General features: G+C 38.8%; 1 protein-coding gene across 4 annotated transcripts in view; it reads left to right on the forward strand.

Moving 5' to 3' along the window:
- The first annotated feature begins 19,592 nt into the window (after window positions 1-19,592).
- Window positions 19,593-22,773, forward strand: part of SNCA (synuclein alpha) — a 157,380-nt gene continuing 154,199 nt past the window's right edge. Inside the window, exons 1-2 of one of the 4 annotated variants that reach the window (XM_032861708.1) lie at window positions 19,593-19,694; window positions 21,232-21,377. In XM_032861708.1, the coding sequence (XP_032717599.1) occupies window positions 21,257-21,377 (121 nt within the window). In that variant the 5' untranslated portion in view covers window positions 19,593-19,694; window positions 21,232-21,256. Of the gene's footprint in view, window positions 19,727-19,748; window positions 19,873-19,928; window positions 20,095-21,231; window positions 21,378-22,773 lie in introns of those variants that run through there. The other 3 variants (XM_032861700.1, XM_032861721.1, XM_032861714.1) reach the window with 3 other exon arrangements.

Here is a 22,773-nt window from a genome sequence, read left to right on the forward strand (position 1 = left end):
AACACATGCTAACTCTGAAAGTTAAAATGTTAAATCAGGTGAAAAACAATGCAATAAATTAAAAATCAAAATCTCAAAGCAGTAGAGACCTATTTTAAGAATTTCAGAAGTTCGGGGCACCTGGGTGGCTCAGTGGGTTAAAGCATCTGCCTTCAGCTCAGATCACAATCCCAGGGTCCTGGGATCGAGCCCCACATCTGGCTCTCTGCTCGGCGGGGAGCCTGCTTCCCCCAGTCTCTGCCTGCCTCCCTGCCTACTTGTGATCTCTGTCTGCCAAATAAATAAATAAATAAATAAAATCTTAAAAAAAAGAAAAAAAGGAATTTCAAAAGTTCAAATGCTTTGCCTATAAACAATAAAGAGTAATTCGTTCTTTTAAAGAACAACAACAAAGAATGTGCAAGACAACTGAATTATTTAAGCAATCGCTCTATTAAATTACCAAAATGAGTTAAAAAAACACAAGATATACATATTAATAGACACGGCTGTTTCGGAAGGAGGATGAGTCAAAATTTCTCAACAACTGATACTAAACAAAATGTTTGTTCAGACACAAATGAGAATTTAATTTGGTGTTCTTAATTAAAATCATGTATTCCAATTTAGATTGCCAATTAAAAAATCAAATGGATCCACTGTGAGATTGGCCATTTAAGGAACTAATATAGGTGATGAAAATTGTGGCTGTTGCTATGAATTCCTAATGGTTACTAAATTGACTGTAAGTACTTGTGCATACACATATACATACATATACATATATATATAATGATGCTATATACTAAATGAATTAAAAACATAACTATGCATTAGTAGGAAAGAAACTCAAGCTTTTCACAGATTTTAAATGAAACATTTGTGAAATGAGCAAAGAGGAGAAGCAAGAAGTAGAGAAGAAGCTGAAGATAGAAGAAAGGGAGGAAGGGGAGAAGAGATATGGAAAGTACCCCTTGGGTAAACAGTGTGATAAATTGGTGCATTCTGAAAATCTTACATAGTAAAGAAGTGACATTTGTTGGCAGCTAGAGGTTTGACTTCTTTCTTCCTTTTCTTTCTCTTTCTTTCTCTCTTTCTTCCCCTCCCCCTCCTCTTCTTCTTCTTCTCCTTCTTCTTCTTCTTCTTCTTCCTCCTCCTCCTCTTTCTTCTCCTCCTCCTTCTTTTTCAGTAAAGATTTATTTATTTATCTTAGAGAGAGAGAGAGTGCAGGGGGAAGGGGCAGAACAGAGGGAGAGAGTATCAAGAAGACCCCACGCTAAGCCCAGAGCCTGATGTGGGGCTCAATCTCATGACTCTGGGATCACGACCTTAGCCGAAACCAAGAGTCAGACACTTACCTGACTGCGCCAGCCTGGCGTCCCTTGACTTGTTCTTTCTTGTAATGACTGGGATAGGGTTACATTAATAGAAAAAGCACAGGAATTGAAGGGAGGAAATCTGGTTGAAATCTGCGACCAGCACTAAAGCTCTAAGGACTCTGTTTCTTCATGCTCCAAGTAAAAAGGAGAAAGTGACTAATGATTCATATCTTAAAAGTCAATGTGAGGATTAAATGCTCTATGAAGCCATGAGCATATTACCTGCTGTGGGTTCATGTTCAAGAAATATTATCCCTTTTCTTTTTCACTATAGGAGGTGGTGGGTTCTTAATCTTTGTACATTTTCTTTTTTGTTTTACATACAGGTAAGGGAAGGCAAGACACTATCTTGAGTTATTTGTAAATTTGTGACTTAGAGAAAACATGATTTCAATCAAATCATCTTTGTCTACTGAGTCTGCTATACTAGATAGTGAGAGGGTTAGTTTGTGGAATTTGGTGTGACAATACTAAAACAGAATTTTATACATCTGTAAGTTTAAGCAGAATTTCCACTGTGCTCATATCTTTCTAATTTAAATATTTAAATTCATTATGGAAATACAGACTACAATTTTTTTGGGGGGCCTTATTGAAAGAACTATAAAAATAACATTGAAAAAAATACTAGAAATATTATTGTACATTTGATTAATTAATGCTTATTATTAATATTTTAGGTATTAAATAAGACTAGTAGTATGAAAGTTTTGTCTATTCAATCTGGATTTTATGTTTTTTTTTAAAGATTTTATTTATTTATTTGACAGAGAGAGAGAAAGCATGCACACCCACAAGCGGGGGAGCAGCAGGGAAAGGGAGAGGGAGAGGGAGAAACAGGCTCCCTGATGAGAAAGGAGCCCGACGTGGGGCTCAATCCCAGGATCCTGGGATCATGACTTGAGTAGAAGGCAGATGCTTAACTAGCCACCTAGATATCCTGTTTTAAATGTTTTTAAGATAAATTTTTTCTAAGCTATTCTACAATTTTACTTTTATTAGTTCAGACTAATAAAACTTAAAAACTAATAAAACTTAACTTTCTTTTATACAAATCTCTGAGTATATCATAAAGATTTAGTTAGGAAGACAGACGCAATAATAGATTATTCAACAAAGATAACTTAGTGTAAGAATTGGTTACATTGTATCAAAGGACAGAAAAATGATATAATGGGATAACTAAGTACAAGAAACAGGTGTCACCCATACGACTGGGACAAGGAGGGCCAATGTTCAGGTTATCAGAACCTAAACTCTCAGAGCAGGATTCCTGTCAAGCTGGCATTCACACTCCTGAGGAGAGGGTTGCCACCAGGCTCAAGCTGGCATCTCAGGAGCTCAGAGCAGCCATCAGATCCCTGAGGAAATCTGACCCAAGAGGAAGGGGCACTGCCAGGATGGCTGGCACTGATCACTCAGAAGCCCTGGGGAAGAGTCCCACATGGTTCACCTCAGACATCTAAAGAGAGAGCACGGCCCTCCTGGTCCTGGAAATCCTGAGGGCAGCAACAGGGTTGTTACTGGAAATGTAGAAAGCAGCTAGAGGAAGGATGAGTGGAATTTGAAGGCGTGAAGGCAATGAGTGGAGTCCCGGGATACCAACAACAGCCAGAAGTAAGGATCCAGTCCTTTCTCCCCTGTCTTCCACCACATCTCTAAAGTCCTCAGTTGGTAGCATCTAATAGAAGGCGAAGGCACATGGTTTGTGAATCCTAGCCTCAGCACCAGTGAGGAAAGAAAAGAAAAAGTCACCTGGACTGAGGGGCAGTGGCTTTGTGACCGGCACAGTGCCATTTCATAGGCAGAGCAAAATCTTGCTCCTCAGTTTTGTTCAGCAAATTCACTTACGTATCAACTTGTGTTTATTTTGTGATAATCCATCAATAAATCCGTCAATAAGGAATTGAACATTTGGTGTTTATGAAAAGCATATTAATGTTTTTGGTTACAATCTAGTACAATTTTTAGTTCAATGTTAAATGTCTTGATTTAAATACAATCAGAGAATTGTTGAGTTATCATCATCTGTTCAGTTGATTACCTAAATATGAGAATGTAGTTGAAAAGCTCAATTCTGGCAAATTATTACTTCTTTTAATTAACACTTTAAATATTCATTGATAAGATATATTTTCTACTTTAGGGCTTTAAACATTGAGTAATAGTTCATTATTGTTACTGTCCTCATCGTCGTCATTGTTGTCGTCATCATCATCATCATCATCATCATATCTACTGCATTAACACCCTGCTCCAGTCTTTAATCATAGAACAGTATCCTGTATCCTGAATCTGCTCAGTGTTGACATCAAGCTTCTCTATTTACTGTGTCCGATGGAAGAAAATGTGACAGTGATTTGCTAGGCATATACATATTTGTCTTAGTGTACAAAGAAGACAACCCTTCATGCTGCCAAAATTTTTCCTGCTTGCGTGATTATCTCTATTCTTGGTGCTCCTTTGCAATACCTCCGGGCCTGCATTTATTTAAAAGTTCCACTGGAATCACATATTTATCATGGAGTATACAGCAGGACACAAAATACATTCTATTGCAATTGGAAGGAAAGGAAATTCGAGACTATAGTATAAAAATAACATAGGGACCAGAGTCGTCTAGCATTTCCCAAAGGATCCATGAATCTAGAGCTTACTGGTGGCACCTCTCAAGTTTTCATTTTCTTTGCAGTCTCCAATAGTTCTGTCTTTGAAAGTGTTTCTGCCAAGACTGATAATCTCAGAACTGAGTCTGGGAAGCAAACAATCCAACATCCAGGTAAAAAAGAGTGGAGAATGATGAATACATTTTTCAGATTTCTTCTTTTTCATTACATTAAGTTTCTTCACCCTCCAAAAATAAATAATTCTACTGTCTAGATCAATTTGTTTCATTCATAGGAGATTAAGAATAATAAAATCAGCAAAGTGGAAAGGGAAAGAATTTAAATGTCTGGATCAACCTTATTCTAGTTAAAATACCAAATAGTCAAACTAGAATGGTACAATAATGTTTTTGAATAACATTTTGAATCCAAATCAAAATAGCATCTTTGCTATTTTGCTATCTGAAGACTTTCGTGTAAACAGTGGACATTTAAGACGTTCTGGAGCAGAGTGCCAGGTTCTAAAGGCAAGTACTGTCAAAGCCAAAACAGGACCTTGTCCTCACAGGGGTTCCTTGGGTAAGTAGACACTTTCCTACACTAGGAAACAGTGGAACCAAAGGAGAAGCAGAGAGATTAGTGGGCAAAGAAGTGCTTGGGAGGGGTGCTATGCGGCTCAGATGGTTAAGCATCTGACTCTGGATTACTAAAAAAAGTAATAATTTACCAGAATTCACTCAGGTAGTGATCTCGGGGTGATGAGATTGAGCTTCTTGTAGGGCTCTGTGCTCAGCGGGGATTCTGCTGGAGATTTTCTCTCTCTTTCCCTCTCCTCCTCTCTCCACTCATGCTTGTACTCTCTGTCTCTTTCAAATAAATAAATAGATCTTTAAAGAAGAAGAAGTACATGGGAACTTTCTGGATGCTTTTTCAGGGCATATGCCATGCACTGGAGATGTAAAAAAATGTCAGGTCCTCGTTTGTTTAGTAAATGGCCATTAATTTGAAGTAAATATTCAGGAACGGCTGGACCGCAATCAGATTCGAAGTCCAGAAAATGCATCTAGAAAGTCAATTCCTTAGAATATAAGTGATGTTCTCTATTGTCTATACCTATTTATCAGTCAACATGTGTAGTTTCTATGGAATTGTGTAGGAAGCGTAGAATGGAAACTCCTACAGGGTGGAAAGTTCAAAAATGAATAATGGATGCTTTTGAACTTCTAGCTGGTTATAAGAAAGGTAAAAATCAGAAAACATGTTCTTTATAACTTGATTATAAATCAGTTCTTTAAATTCTCAGTCCTAAACCTTGTTTATTATACAAATGATATTTTAAGTGAATCTCCTCTATCCCACTCTTTTTAAAGAATGACAGCCGAAATGGTAATAATCAGATGGTATTGGTGAACTGGTTTTAAAGCTTTAGATTAAAAAAAAATTCAAAGCCTTAAATTTATTTTTAGTTGAGCATATTTATTTCAACATATTCATAGTGCCAGCTTTTGTTCTCTACCCCCAGATTTTGTTCTCCACTCTCTGAAGCCTGCAGTGTACACAACAAGCACTTGAAAAGGAGGGGATGAGATGACACTGATTCTGTATATTTTATTCTCTGGCATATTTGCTTATGAGAGGGTGGACCAAGGGATTAGTGTCCATGGCAAAAATATGGCCTCTGCATTGTCCACTGCTGGAATGCTGGTTGGTTAATCTTGGGCCAGTCACAGGCTTCTACAAACTTCAGATTCCCTGTACAAAGTCCTAGGCTCATCATGTAGTTACACAGTTTTTATTTCAAAATAAAGCTATTACTCTAAATACTATCTTTCTTTTTTTTTTTTAAATTTTTTTAGTGTAACAGTATTCATTATTCTTGCACCACACCCAGTGCTCCATGCAGTCCGTGCCCTCTCCAAACCCACCACCTGGATCCCCCAACCTCCCACCCCCTGCCCCTTCAAAACCCTCAGATTGTTTTTCAGAGTCCATAGTCTCTCATGGTTCACCTCCCATTCCAATTTCCCTCAACTCCCTTCTCCTCTCCATCTCCCCTTGTCCTCCATGCTATTTGTTATGCTCCACAAATAAGTGAAACCATATGATAATTGACTTTCTCTGCTTGAGTTATTTCACTCAGCATAATCTCTTCCAGTCCTGTCCATGTTACTACAAAAGTTGGGTATTCATCCTTTCTGATGGAGGCATAATACTTCATAGTGTACACGGACCACATCTTCCTTATCCATTCGTCCGTTGAAGGGCATCTTGGTTCTTTCCACAGTTTGGCGACCGTGGTCATTGCTGCTATAAACATTGGGGTACAGATGGCCCTTCTTTTCACTACATCTATATCTTTGGGGTAAATACTCAGTAGTGCAATGGCAGGGTCATAGGGAAGCTCTATTTTTATTTTCTTGAGGAATCTCCACAGTGTTCTCCAAAGTGGCTGCACCAACTTGCATTCCCACCAACAGTGTAGGAGGGTTCCCCTTTCTCCACATCCTCTCTTTCAAGGGCTACCATAACAAAGTGCCACAAACTGGATGGCTTGAACAACAGAAATTTATTTCTTATTATCCTGGGACTAGAAGTCTAATGTGTCAGCAGGATTGGTCTCTGTGGTCTCTCACCTTGGCTTATGGGTGGCCATCGTCCTCCAGTTGTCTTCACATTGCCTCCTCTGTCTGTGTGTGTGTGCCCGAATCTCCTCTTCAGTCAGTCATACTAAAGTAGGTCCAGGGGTGCCTGGGTGGCTCAGTCGTTAAGTGTCTGCCTTCAGCTCAGGTCATGATCCCAGGTTCCTGGGATCAAGCTCCATGTTAGGCTCTCTGCTCAGTGGGGAGTCTGCTTCTCCCTCTCCCCCACCTCCCCCCCTCGCTGTGTCTCTCTCTGTCAAATAAATAAATAAAATCTTTAGGAAAAAAAAATAAAGAAGGTCCACCCCAATGACCTCATTTAAATTTACTTACTTTTTAAAAATTTTTTATTTTTGGGATGCCTGGGTGGCTCAGTTGGTTGGACGACTGCCTTCAGCTCAGGTCATGATCCTGGAGTCCCGGGATCGAGTCCCACATCGGGCTCCCAGCTCCATGGGGAGTCTGCTTCTCCCTCTGACCTTCTCCTGGCTCATGCTCTCTCTCACTGTCTTGCTCTCAAATAAATAAATAAAATCTTTTAAAAAAAATAAATAAAAATTTTTTATGTTTATTTATTTATTTATTTATTTATTTTTAAATTTACTTACTTTTTAAAGATGCTATCTCCAAATACAGTCATATTCTGAAGTGCTGGAGCTTAGGACATCTGAATTTGAGACGGATACAATTCAACTCCATTGGCTGTAAACTTCATTGGCTGTTAGTGCTTTGTTAATGAATTTCTACTACTTAAATCAAGACCAATATTTTAGGAAAAAAAATATAAAAAAGCCCCCACCGCCCCCCAAAAAACCCAAAGCCAAACAAAGATCAATATTTTAGAAAGGGCAAGTCATGAGAAAAAAAAGAAAAAGACTGAAAGAAAAGTAGAGGAAAGAAAAGCCCTGAGTAACTGAGAGGTTCCCTAATTATGTGAAGCTTCAAAGTTCTAACCATCTGAGTGTTCAGAGAAATGTTTGTATCTCTCTTTACTTTCATTAAAAGTCTCAATATATCAATCAGAATATACAATTCCCATATGAGAAATTTCCTCAAATTGCTTTCTCTAAATCCATAGCAAAAGTTAATTTGCATATTTGGCAAGTGTGCAAAAAGCTCAACACCATTCTAACACTGACAGAATAATTCAAAAGGATTTTAGATGAGACTTACATTAATACTGGTTCTAATTAGCACCCTACAACGTATAGCATTCTTTCCGTGCAACTGAGCTCTATTCAGAAAGGTGTTAAATTCATTTTATTTCTTGGGGAAAAGAAAAATGTGGAAGAAATCTTGAGAAATAGAGCCATAGTGATCACAAGGGTATAAATCATGTAGATTAAGTAATTAAACCATTAATGGAGAAAAGTATCATGTAAAAATAATTCCATGGATGTTGCCAGCTAAGGATTATAAGCAGAAGTTGAGAAAACATAAGTTCTGTAATGATCTCTTGCTTGGATAGGAATTAAAGAGTCTGTTCCTTTATGCCATAAGGACAAGTGACTCCATGTAGATATTTCTTCTTAGAGAGCAGTCTCTGAGGTTCATCCTTTCCATGGTGGATTTGAGCATGTGCCTAGTTTCATTACTTCTCCCCTTCTGTGCCACAGTGCTAGGTTGTTTTGGCAGTGATAACACACGATGCTTGTGAGTCTCTTATCTTCAGATGAGTCTCTGCGGACCCCTCTAGGACGCCTCCTCAGCTTTGTAAAGAAGATTGGGGAAACTCACCATTTGCAATATTCTCAAAGTTTGAAAATTCTTGAAGAAAATGGTATATTTTAAATATATTTATGCTAAACAACTCTTTTAATTACATACATATATGTGATGTTTAACAAAATATTATATATATAAAAACAAAGTTGAAAGCTCTTCCACTATTTGAATTGGTGAGACCCATGGTGCACCTGGAAGTACTGATGGATTCAGACAGATTTTTTGGAAATTACTCTAACAGAGCTGGCTTTAATAATGATAGGATGAAAAGAGAATTGTTGTGGACAGAGGATGTTTAATGTTTTCAAGTATTTTCATCTCTGATGAAACATTTGGCTTTTCTAAAGTGTTGTTAATTTTCACACTTGCTCAAATTTCCAGTTTAAAATCCAATAGTGTACACTGTATATGGCAGCAGGTGAAACTCTACCTCCTTCAGCTTCACAACCTGAAGTCAATCATTTCTTAAGGCATTTTAATTTTCTTTTTTTATTTCTTTTTTCTTTTTTGGGAGAGAGAGAAAGCATGCGGGGAAGGGGCAAGAGAGAGAGAGAGAGACTTTTTTTCAAGATTTATTTATTCGAGAGAGAGAGAGACAGAGTACTAGTGGGGAGAGGGGCAGAAGAAGAGGGTCAAGTAGACTCCCCACTGAGTGTGGGGGAACTCAATGCACAGCATGAGGGGGGTTTGATCGCAGGACCCTGAGATCATGACATGATCTAAAGTCTGACACTTAACTGACTGAGCCACCCAGGTGCCCTGGGTGAGAGAGAATCTTAAGCAGGCTCCATGCCTAGTGTGTAGCCTGACCCAGGGCTCAATCTCAGGACCCTGAGATAAATGACCTGAGTAGAGATCAAGAGTCAGTTGCTTAACTGACTGAACCACCCAGGTGTTCCAGGAGTTTTAATTTCATAGACAATAAAATCAGATGGTTTTAAACAAGTTATTCTGAGAAATTTGTAATAAAAACAAGATACACTTGGGCAAATTCTCCTTTGCTTCTAGGTAGACTCTTTTTGATGCTTGACACTTGCTTTGGTGTTTTTCTAACTGGAAAGTATTTACAACTTCACATCCTTTTTATTCAATTAGTAGCTGTTCTGTGACTGGAACTAAATCCATCCTTTACTTCCACAAGCATTATTTCATCATAAGAGACATTTGTCTTAGGAGAAAAGCAATAAAACAGTTGCCCCTCCCCTGCAAGTATGCTTATAAGTTAAGTAGAATTAGCTGTTTCATACACCATCATAGGAGTAATTTACATACATTAGCTCAATCTATTTTCACGAGTTTATTAGGTAAATATAGCTAACCTTTCTCTTTTAAAGAGCAGAAGGCAAGTGGAGAAAAAGGTCAACTGCAAATATTTCAAGCTGCATTGTGTGCCACTTAGGAAAGAAGATAGAGACAACAGACTTCATCATTTACTAGTTATGTCACATATCACATAAAGAGTAAGTGGTCCTAGAGAAATACCTAATCAGAAACTTAATTTGGAAAATTGCATTGCTAAAACCTTTTTTGGAAAATGCAGGAGTATTCTTTTAATTGTATAAAACACCAGAAATGCCTTTCTTTGAGTATATGACATTATTTTTTTAGTATATATCTTTCTAGTATCTCATGTAGATGCTCAAAGATATCGAATGCTTTTGGTACATATTTTTAAGTGACCTTTTTAGAAGAAGTAATTCTTTTTTTTTTTTTAAGATTTTATTTCTTTATTTGACAGAGAGAGAGAGAGAGATCACAAGTAGGCAGAGAGGCAGGCAGAGAGAGAGGGGGTAGCAGGCTCCTTGCTGAGCAGAGAGCCCGATCCCAGGACCCTGAGATTACAACTTGGACCAAAGGCAGTCTTAACCCACTGAGCCAACCCGGTGCCCAGAAGTAATTCTTAATAGGAGAGTCAACAGGTTATTTCATGTTGCTAAACACACTGATACTTTGTTTTTTCCTTTTCGTTCTGTGCAGGTATTTCTAATGTGCATGTACTATTTATGTAACAACAAAAAATGAAGGTGCATTATATTTATTTATCTTTTCTGTCAGTCCTGTCACGGAAATCCACTTTGATTTTTAACATGTGCGAGAGTTATTTTAGCCATTTAAATGTTCCCTATAGGTTAAGATCATAATCCAAGATGATTAAGGAGATTGAGTTCTCATTTAATTGATTGTTTTTATAGACACAGAGAGATAAACTAAGCCATTAAACATGGGTTGCTTTTACATTAGAAAATACTCTGCAAATCATTTCACTGCTGTTCTTTCTTTACTGAACATAACATCTACATTATGTGAATATGTGTGTGCATTATATTCTTTTGTTTCTATTTTAATATCGTGTAGGTATATACAACTTCCTTACTTGAAAATCAGCTGCACACATTTCAGTAATGTCAGTGAGATTTCTTTTTATGTGAGTTAAGTTTTCCATTTTATGGTTACATTATTGAAGATGTTTGAAAGTCACTTTTATGTTATACATGAATTTGAAGACATATTTGTGAAACCTCTAGTTAGATTTGCTATAAGAATTGGAGATTTATATATTTAAGCAGATTTATTTCTGCAGTGTAAAATTTGGTAATGTAAAATAAAAATATACAGCTTTATTTTTTAACCATTCACAAGTGTTTAATATCCACTGCTATCAAAAAAATCTTTGTTTTTTTTTAATATTTTATTTATTTATTTTTCACACAGAGAGAGATCACAAGTAGGCAGAGAGGCAGGCAGAGAGAGAGGGGGAAGCAGGCTCCCTGCTGAGCAGAGAGCCCGATGTGGGCCTTGATCCCTGGACCCTGAGAACATGACCTGAGCTGAAGGCAGAGGCTTAACCCACTGAGCCAACCAGGTACCCCCCAAAAAATCTTCCTTTGTGACAACTTAATTACTTGGAGTTTCTTCCTATCTTGATCTAAAAACAAAACCAAAAAAACAGCTTTTAGTCTAATATTTTATTTATATATATTTATTTATTTTAAAGATTTTATTTATTTATTTGGCACAGAGAGGGAGAGAGAGCAGGAGCACAAGCAGGGGGAGTGGGAGAGGGAGAAGTAGACTTCCTGCTGAGCAGGAAGCTGATGTGGGGATGGATCCTAGGACCCTGGGATCATGACCTCAGCCGAAGGCAGATGCTTAATGACTGAGCCACCCAGTTGCCCCTAGTCTAAAATTTGTGTGTGTGTGTGTGTGTGTCCGTTATGTTAGTCACTATACAATACATCATTAGTTTTTGATGCAGTGTTCCAAGATTCATTGTTTACATATAACACACAATTCTCCATGCAATCTGTGCCCTCCTTAATACCCACCACCAGGCTCACCCATTCTCCCACCCTCCTCCCCTCTAAAACCCTCAGCTCATTTCTCAAAGAGTCCATAGTCTCTCATGGTTTGTCTTCTCCTCTGATTTCTGCCCCCCCCTCACTTATCCTTTCCCTCTCCTAATGTCCTCCATGTTATCCCTTATGTTCCACAAGTAAGTGAAACCTTTTGATAATTGACTTTCTCTGCTTGACTTATTTCACTCAGCATAATCTCCTCTAGCTCTACCCATGTTGATGCAAAAATTGGGTATTCATCCTTTCTGATGGCTGAGTAATATTCCATTGTGTATATGGACCACATCTTCTTTACCCATTCGTCTTTAGAGGGGCATCTTGCCTCTTTCCACAGTTTGTCTATTATGGATATTGCTGCTATGAACATTGGGGTACAGATGGCCTTTCTTTTCACCACATCAGTATCTTTGGGGTAAATACCCAGCAATGCAATTGCCACATCATAGGGTAGCTCTATTTTTAATTTTTTGAAGAATCTCCACACTATTTTCCAAAGTGGCTGCACCAACTTGTATTCCCACAACAGTGTAAGAGGGTTCCCCTTTCTCTACATCCTCTCCAGCATTTGTTTCTTGCCTTGTTAATCTTTGCCATTCTAACTGGTGTAAGGTTGTATCTCAATGTGATTTTGATTTGAATTTCCCTGATGGCTAATGATGATGAATATTTTTTCATATGTCTGTTAGCCAGTTGTGTGTCTATTAGCCATTTGTATGTCTTCACTGGAGAAGTGTCTGTTCACATCTTCTGCCCACTTTTTGACTTGATTATCTGTTTCTTGGGTGTTGAGTTTGAGAAGTTCTTTATAGATGTTGGATATCAGCCCTTTGTCTGTAGTGTTATTTGGGAATATCTTCTACCATTCTGTGTGTTGCCTCTTTCTTTTTTTGACTGTTTCCTTTGTTGTGCAGAAGATTTTCATCTTGATGAAGTCCCAAAAGTTCATTTTTGCTTTTGTTTCCCTTGCCTTTGGAGACATGTCTTGAAAGAAGTTGCTGTGGCTGATATTGAAGAGTTTACTGCCTGTGTTCCCCTCTAGGATTTTGATGAATTCCTGTCCCATATTAAGGTCTAATATTTTAATAAGGAGAGTGAAGGGGAATTTAAACAGAAATTGATTCAGAAGAGAATCTGTGAGACTTAAAGAACAATTATTTCTCACCACAGAGAAGCTGATTTAAGAGAAGCTCATTCATAATACACAAGTATATATGAACAATTATTAGGCAAGCTCTTGTCCCATTTTTGGGAAGATTGTAGGAGAGAAATTGAACTCAAGTGATGTTTATGAAAATTAAGATTAATTTTTAAAAGATTGGTTATATGAACAATATAATTTTTTAGTCAAAAATGATTTTACAAATATATATTTATTGGTGTGGTTATGTTTTAATGCTAAACCCTTTATCAAGTAGCGACTAAGAAATAACTTCTTCTTACAGTACCTGGATAGCTCAGTCAGTTAAACATCTAGCTCTTGAACTCAGTTCAGGTCCTGATCTCAGGGTTGTGAGTTCAAGCCCTGTGTTGGGCTCCATGCTGGGTGTGCAGTCTACTTAAAAAAGGAGGGAAGGAAAAAAGGAAAGAAGGAAGGAAAGAAGAAAGAAGGAAGGAAAAAAGAATTTCTTCTTTGAATAATTTCATGTTCTTAATTTCTTAATAATGTAAACTTCCAAATTTAGGTGGGATATCCAGCTTTCAAAATATTAATGATGTGCTTTTTATTTACAGCTGAAAAAATTTCTTAAATGCCACTTACAGCTGAAAAAATTTCTTAAATGCCACTTAAAACTTCCTAAATGCCAATGTTAAATTATCTACAGAGGGAACTATATTAGCTACCTGGATAATTTTGATGTTAAAAGAAAAACATGCTCATTTTATTAATTTGCTATGATTTCTGTTTATAAAGGCATTATAACTTCAGTTCTAAATACTACACAAAACATAATTTGTCCTGAAATATTTTTCATCCATTTATTTTCTCTCCTCTAAACTCAAATGCTGTTGAAAAGTAGATCTGTCACTGTCTTGTCAGTCTGTCCATTTTTCACTCACCTGGAGCATTAGAGGCTGAGTTTATCTCTGAATTGGATATTCATCCAGAAGCCTTTCAGAGCTGCTGTCTCAATGAGTCTGGCAAATTTGGAAACTATTTGTTGTGTCATTTTATTTCCCTCCCAGGGCAAATCAACATAATTTATACAGAGCTCTGCCACAACCTCTTTAAAGAAACGAGGTTTCAAGAATGCAAAACTGCCAATAAATATAGTAAACATTAATTCTATCATGATCACTATTATTTCTTCAAACTGCTGAAGCAAATTGCTATGAGTGATGTTACTGTGATCCATACACTAACAAGAGAAAAGCGATATTGGCAGATTTTTAATTAATGATCCCTATAAATCCTTCTTATCTCCCCTTACCCCAAGCTTCCCACAACTTCCATCCCTGGTTAGAAATGTTTTATTTCCCATAATAAGCCAAAGTTATTGATAGGGAGACATCAAATACCTCAGATATGTTGTAAGGGAGATGGAAGGTCAGGGAGGGCTGGGAATAATATTCAAACTGCTCTAACAAAAAAGTGTTTCCAAAGGCATGGGGACTAGGTAATAATAATGCCTACTTATACTGAGAAATGCCAGTTCTTAGTTCTTTGCTGAGAAACGTATAATTTATTCCTTACAGTGATCACACAAGACAAGTGAGATATCATCCTCATTTAATAGGTGAGAAAATTTGAGATAAGAGATGTTGGATACTTGCTCTCAGTCACTGCTACTAAATGGTAGAAACTTGCTAAGTCTCTGTGTTTAATTTGTACCTGCTATCCCTATTCTCAGAAATCTTTCAGGCTCACCAGGGTGTAGTGCATTTCTTAAGCTCATAAATATGTTTATTTTCTTCTATTTTTTTTCTTTTTTTTTAAAGATTTTATTTATTTATTTGTCAGAGAGAGAGAGAGAGAGTGAGCACAGGCAGACAGAATGGCAGGCAGAGGCAGAGGGAGAAGCAGGCTCCCCGCCAAGCAAGGAGCCCGATGTGGGACTCGGTTCCAGGACGCTGGGATCATGACCTGAGCCGAAGGCAGCTGCTTAACCAACTGAGCCACCCAGGCGTCCCTTTATTTTCTTCTAATACTAAAGTGTTTGAATTTTTTTTTTTAAAGATTTTATTTATTTATTTGACAGATCACAAGTAGGCAGAGAGGCAGGCAGAGAGAGAGAGGAGGAAGCAGGCTCTCTGCTCAGCAGGGGCTTGATCCCAAGTCCCTGGGATCATGACCTGAGCCGAAGGCAGAGGCTTTAACCCACTGAGCCACCCAGGCATCCCCGTGTTTGAACTTTTTAAATCCTAAAATATTCAAATGTCTTTTCTATCTGGCTTTAAGGTACTTAGTCTTGGAATCATGCGTGTGTTTGTATTCTTAGCACCAAAAAACTCACAGGGACATTTAAAATGATATGCAATTGAATTTCACCTATTTCACATGGCACTTTCTTGTGGTCACAATTTGCAGTCATTCTACATTTTTGAGGATATACTACAATATTAATAGATATGATAAGTTACATTGTGCTACAGTAAATGTCCATTATTTTTTGTGACCTATGGTATTGTAGAAAAAATGAAGTTGTTCATGGGGTCAAATTAGAAAATCTCCTCTGTACACTATATTCCCTCTTCACTGTTTTTCATATCTTTTTGGAGTAACTTTATTGCCCTGTATCAAGCTCAACTGCTTTTAAAAATTGTACACAATTGTTATTCCACCTGTATCTATGAGGCCTTCGCTTCTGTGCTCACTATGAAATTACAAGAGAAACCCATCATGATGTCACTAGGGCATGCTTTTTGTACATCTGCAGAAAATGAGAGAAAGGTACAAATAGAGAATAAGATACAGGTGGCCCAAGAATCAACATTACATTGTCCCTTGTGTTCACAACAAATCTAGAATATTATCCAAAGACAGTAAAGATTGTATTTTCTTCACTTAAAGATATTAAATCAATTCCTATCTGCTCTTTAATACTTGGTCACAAGAAGCTTTCTTATTTTTCATGACATTCCACTTTGCTGCACAAGCTTACCATATGGCACACTTAGAAAATTAGTTGTAAGGGGAATACAAAGAGAGTCTAGGCTAACCATATATCTCACAGAACGTTAATCTCTAGCTAAATTACTATATTAAATTCAGATAAAACAATCTCATGAGAGAATAGCAGTGTTTGGATTTCATTTTTCAAAGAGAAAACCGAACACATGTGTACTAGTTATTAACAAAATGCGCACATCAGCAATGTCTCTCAGTAGGTTATTCTTCCATATTCTTTATGAAGTACAGGACATTTGTGAGTTAAATTTTTTTCAAGTTTAGAATTTAAAGTTATATTTACACAGTTAAAAGCTTGCTTAAGGCTATGATGTCAATCAATGATGAAAATATTAAAAAAAGTCTTTATTAACTTCTTTTTTTTTTGTCCTTAGAGTAATTCCATTTCCTTAAGAATGCAGAGCTAAAGAATTATAAGTAGAATATAACCAATGTCACTCTTGATATCACCAGTAATTAAAAGTTTACTGAATGCTTACTGTATTCAAGATGCTTTGGGGGAGAAAAGAGGAGTAGAATACAGAATTATAACTATAATTCTAATTGACCAAAAATTGGCTTACAATTTCTTTCTTTTTTCTTTTCCCCTTCTTTTCCTTTTGGCAAAATTTCAAATATGAATGCTCTGTTTTATAATAGCTCAAGTTCTTCTTGATTTCTACAGTCAAATCTAAACCCTAAGGCTATTTCTAACAGAACTGGGTCCCATCTTTTTCCTCCCACCCAGTCTGTAAGGTTTTAGAGAGAAACTGATAACTCAGGAGAGAGTTGTGCCTTTTGGCATGGTTCCTGCTAGATTATCTTAGCTCTGCCACTGAAGAGCTAGGCAATTTCAGCCTTTAACTAAAATTCTTTGAGCTTCAGATTCCCTGACTATAAAAGGTACATAATAAAACTTAATCTACCTATTTGTTGTGATTAAATGATACAGTACATTAGTTTTTTGTGAATCATAAAGTACTATATAAAGGTGTTATGGTATCATGTTATGCTATAAGAAGCACAAAAATGTAATAGCCACTCCAAAATAATTCTCTCGTTGGTCTGTCATGGGACCTAAGAATATGCCCCTTTGATTTAAAGCCCTAGGTTTCAAGGGGATCCCTTTTAAACTATAAATATGTCATATGATACATTAAATAATTGTCATTATAGTCTATCAAGGTAACTTGCAGTGATAGGTCACAGTGGAAAAGATATTTTATTGCAGTAATAAAAGAAAAAAAAAAGACCCCAAAAGCAATAAAAGGAAACAAACTATTGATACATGTCACGACATAAATGAACTTCACAAATATGTTGAGGGAAAGGGAAAACATTTCATATTGTATGATTCAATTTTTGTGCAATTCTAAAATATGTACAACTATGAAGGGCAAAAGGGAATTTTTGGGGGTGATGAAAATGTTCTGTTTTCAAAATGGTGTGGGTTAACAGAAAGAACACACACTTATATACCCACATGCCCCCCCCATACACACAGAACCACAGATAAACAACTACAGATCCTTACTGAAAATACAAATGCAAAAATCCCAAATAAAATAACAACACAAATTAAAATTATAACCATATCAAGACGGTGTAGGTTACACTAATGCATGCATTTCTCAAAACTAATTTAAAGGAATACTTAAGATCTGAAGATTTCACCATCTGTATATTATACATCAATTTTTAAAAAGACCATCTAAGTGTTATTGTGGATATTTTAAGACAGTTCTTATATTTTATGCATACAGGCTGAAATATTTAAAGGTGAAAGGATATATGTAATTCTTGGGATTTAGTAAAACATAAAAGGTGGTGATAAAAAAATGTAGAGTGGGTGAACATATAGATCAAAAGTGATTAGCCATACATTAACAAATGGTGACAGCTGGGTGATATTCACATGGAATCCTAAATTCTCTCAACTTTTGTTTATGTTTAAACATTTTTCAGAGTAAAAAGTTGAAAAGAGAGGGCTCATCTGCATTCATCTCCTCATTTACAAAACAAAACTGAACAGAGGACATAACTTGTTCAAAGTCTCAAAACCAGACAGCAAGCCAGCTCCAAAGTTTAACCTTCTTTTTCTGATCTCAAGGAAACAAAATATGAGCAATTGGAAAGGCTGCTTTTAAAAAGGGCAGACCAATAGTGCAAGGATGTGTTTAAGCAATATCTACATCTATATCTATATCATCTATATGTATATGTATATGTATATGGTCCCTGTTTCCTGTTTTGTTGTTATTGTTGTTAAGTTTTGATTTTGGTTTCAAAGAGTTGTTTTGTAGATTTAAATTGCATTTTACTGGGATGCCTGGGTGGCTCAGTCAGTTCAGTGTCTGCCTTCCGGTCAGGTCATGATCCCAGGGTTCTGGGTTCCAGCCTCAGGGCATGCTCTCTTCTGGGGTGGGGAGCCTGCTTCTCCCTCTCCCCTTGCTTATGCTCCCCCCCCCGTCAAATAAATAAATAAATAAATAAATAAAATATCTTTAAAAAATTGAATTTTACTCAAATTTCAGAACCCAAAAGAGTGCGGGGCTACAGAAAGCATTTTTTTCTACCAAAAAAAAAAAAAAAAGGAAATAAAAGAAATAAAAGAAACATAAAGCAAAACAAAACAAACAAAAAAAACATACAGCAAAGACTTGTTTCTCCCTTCCAGTGCTAAAATCATCCTCCCAATTCAGGCACAAACAGCGAACGCGTTCTGTTAGAGGGAGGAGCTTGGTTCTCCATTCTGGTGTGATCCAGGAACAGCTGTTTTCCCTCCAGCTCCCAAAGAGGTGAAATGTGTTAAGCAATGCAAAAAATTGTCTTCCAGCCCGCGCGTATGTCTGCGTGTCTGTGTGTGGGAAGGGATGTGTGGGGTGTCAGCTTCGAGGGCACCGTGAATCGAATGAGAAAGGTGAGTAGTGTGTAGAAGGGACGAAAAAATCGAATGTGATGGTTCAGGAGAATAAACCACGCTAGATTCGTCTCCTCCATCAGGCACTCGCGTGTGTAAAGTAAATTCCATCTCGAGAAAGAAAAACCCAAGACCGCTTGGTATCGACGGCTGGGGAATATTTATTCCGCGTTCCACTGATGGGAAAAATCGGCGTCTGGCAGCCGCTGATTGGCGGACAAGAAAATGGTGATGGTGGGGTGGAAGGAGATTCCAAGAGGCTCCTCCTGCCGCAACCTGTAACTCTTCCTTACTAGTCTCCTCTCCATCCGCGGGACCTTTTCGGGCTCATCCGTGGTTATGAGGATAAGAGCAAACGAAAATCTGAGTAATACTTGAACAAAAACATCCTTAACGTTGGGTCCGACCATCGTTCATCAGAATTTCAGCGATCCGAGGGGGACGTGCTCCTGGTAGCACTGGTTGAGCACCCTTCCCCAGCTGCCTGCCACCTTCAGTAGCCTCCCAAGATGACGGCTCTATCTTTGGTGGTCGATCCCTCAGACCCCCACTCCACTAAGGTTTCTCCGACAAGAGGGTCCCGTGAGGAACCAGAGGGAAGGGCGGAGACAGCGAAGGAGGAAGGAGGGGGGATGGGAAAGAGGGAGAAACATCAGCCTAAGCCTAACAGCTCCAGATCGCCCCAAGAGTCCCCTGGATCCTGAACTCGAGGTGAAGCTCAGAACACGCCACCTCTCCGTCCCCGGGCACAGGTTAGCGGCTGGAGTTGGAGGTACAGCCTCCCCCCGCACCGTCGCCCCCGCCCCCATCCTCACCCGAGTAGAGGAGTGAAGTGCACGCGGCTGGGAAAGCAGCGAGCGCCGGGAGAGGGGCGGGGAGAGGCGCTGACAAATCAGCTGCGGGGGCGGTGAGCGGAGGAGAAGGAGGAGGAGAAAGAGGAAGAGGAGGAAGACCACGACGACGAGAAGGGGACCCGACAGAGGGGGTGAGAGACCGAGCGCCGCAGCGTGGGGCGAGGTGTGTGCTGGCTTTGGAGCAGACCCGAGGACCGAGCCCGGCCCTTAGCATCCTTTGCGCTCTCTCCCTGCCTTCCCTTCCGACCCTCTGTCTCTTTCTCTCGGATCCAATTGTGCGGGGGACGGGGAGTGGCAATTCGACGACAGGTTCGTGGGTTTGCCTCCCACGCCCCCAGCCTCTCATCACCGGGTTGTGCTGACAGCAGCCTCCTCTGGGGACCATCCCTCTCCTGGTGCCGCCTCCTCCCTTCCTGTGCGCTTCTAATTCTCCCTCTTCCCATTTAAATAATATTTGGGAATTGTTTTTATAAACCTTCTGTAAGGGGGTTGTTGAGAGGAACTGTAGTTGTGAGGATCAGAGGGGCCCAGGTAAGTACCCATGGATCTAAACGGGCAGCTTTGTAAATACTGGGGGAAACCGGGGAGGAGAGGAGTCGTGGACTTCTGGGAGGGAGGTTGTTGCTGCCATAAGGACCCGCTGTGTCGAGTGTCTCAGAGGTGGGTGCTTATCTCTTTAGCGAGCTGAGGAAAGTAAGTTGACCTGGCTTCCTCTGGCATCCGATATCCCATTCTTTCGTCCCCAAAGGCTGAAAGGTTACGCTGGTTCTCTGGGATACGCTTTTCCCTTGGGAAACGCGAGGATGCTCCATGGAGCGTGAGCAGCCAACTTTTATTTCTCCATTACCTTAAATCCCCCAGTCCGCCCTCTCCGTTTTCTCGGTGAAGTAAGCAAGCTGTGTTCGGCAGATCATTAACTGGAAGCGCAGGGAGGGCAAGTCAACAGGTGGTAAGGGGTTAACAGGTGCTGGCGCCGGGTGGGTAGCGAATGCACGCGCGCGGAGAACGCCCCCTCGGGTGGCGGGCGCGAGTCAGGAGACTGATCCCGGCTCTGCACTGGCGCCTGCTCAGAGTAGATAGTTGGGGGCGGGGATGGCGGGTCAGGTGGATTAGGGCGGGTGCGTGTGGGCTCACTGTGGGCCTGAGGTTGAGCCACACCCAGAGTGAGTAGTTTTCTTACCTACTCTCTTGGTGATCGACCAGTTAGCCCTCTTCTGGCATTCATTTTAAGACAGTCCCTGAACCCATGTCTCCAGCTCCTGTTCTTTTCCTGTGATCTTTTAAACGTACTTACTTCTAACTTACCTTGTCACCATTTGGACTCTCGGAAGTTGAAAGAGGGGTCCGTCTTTTCGTGTAACTACACTTCGAAGATACAGTAAGAACAACTCAGATGATCCATCCTACTCCATGTTTAGGCAGCTAGAATTTACTAGCCAAGATGGATGAGGGATGCTAAATTTTTAATGCAGAAGCTAAAAAAAAAAAAAAAGGTTTTTTTTTGGGGTGGGGGGGTCCAGTGGTTGAAATAAGAGTCTATAAAAAAAATAAGAGTCTCACACTTTTGGGATTTGTACTGACCTTTCAGTGGTTTTTATCTTGGGTGGTTCTAATTTTATTTTATTCTACCCAAAAGTTCTCACTGAAATTCTATTTTGTGTTCTCCAGTGTGGTGTAAAGGAATTCATTAGCCATGGATGTATTCATGAAAGGACTTTCAAAGGCCAAGGAGGGAGTCGTGGCTGCTGCTGAAAAAACCAAACAGGGTGTGGCAGAAGCAGCAGGAAAGACAAAAGAGGGTGTTCTCTATGTAGGTAGGTAAGCCCTATATGGCATCTTGATATTTATGACTGATGGGTTAGGATGATTGATGGTCTAAATGCTGGTATTACTTGCTTGATTCATTTTTGCATCACCACTTGTCAAAAGGATAAACTGAGTCAGAGGATTCTGTAGGTAGGTAAATGTGTATGTTTGAACTAATAGTAAAAAGTAAGGATAATCTTTTGTTTTTTTCAGAATATTTAATTTTTCAGTAATACTTAAGACTTTTTAAATGAGTGCTTCTGTGCATAAGGGACTATAATTCATAAAAAGTTTTTAAACCTCGATCTCAAAAAATAATATTTCTAAGAATCAAATTCATTCGTGGGCCTTTGATTTTTTTTTTTTATCACTGTGAGTAATATTGGCAAATTTTAGTGTGTTTGTATTTTAAAATATGACTTCAGTATGGCCCTGGGATATGTAAAAAGAGACCTATTGTGGCCCTAAAAAGGAAAGGACAGAAAAGTCTTTGGTAGAATTCATCCTTGTGACCATTTGGTAAATTGAAGGCTAATTGCTCAAAAATGTACCCGAATGCTGCGGCTAATATCTCAGAGACATTTATATATCTAATTCATTTATCAAATGACAGACATATTAAATAATGAGACCGATGCTTATCTTTTCTACTTGTTCCTAAATTGCCACTTTGTAATATTCATGCAGATCCTGACTCTGTTTTTCGTATCTTGAACTGTGGTAGGTTGGGTGTTATTTTACAAACCACTTCAAATTCTTTGGGGAAGGAATAGACACATACATAGACAAACACTCATCCACAGGACACATGCACACACTCACCTTCTGCTCTTCTGCCTCTCCTCTTTGTCTTCTGCTGCTCTGAGCGTTCACACATTCTCTGGTGGCAGCAGGAGCTCAGGATGTACAGGAAGGTGGAGGATGAACCTATTGGGGGGCAGACGGTGCTGTGCCTATGTCTGTGGGTGAAAGACAGCTCTGCTGTCTCTCCAACATGGATGCACTGAAAATGAGTTATACTTGGGATGATTTTTGTGAATCCCTCTCATGTTATCCTTTTCTCATTGCTCATAGACTCTGAATTGGCTCGGTTTGCTACAAATCTTCAGTTAAATTATTCTTTCTCTTAAGATGTATTTTCAGAAAAGTAATTGAATTAAAGAGTATTACAAGAGGAAAAAATGAGTTAATTTCAAGTGTTTTTGTGAAGTGTGAATTATATCTTTTTAGGTGGAATTTGGAATATCGGATCAGTGTTGCGCATGTAATCAATATCTTTATAGTTGTCCTCAGTTTTCTAAGTTGTGCACGTGTGTGCTTGCAACTATTCTTTGATTCCCATTATTTTATAATTTAGTAACTCTAAAATTTTTTTTAGAATGCTAATATTTACTCCTTTAGTTG

The sequence above is a fragment of the Lontra canadensis genome, unplaced genomic scaffold, assembly GCF_010015895.1.
Source record: "Lontra canadensis isolate GAN:19392208 unplaced genomic scaffold, GSC_riverotter_1.0 scaffold1, whole genome shotgun sequence".
NCBI lineage: Eukaryota > Metazoa > Chordata > Mammalia > Carnivora > Mustelidae > Lontra > Lontra canadensis.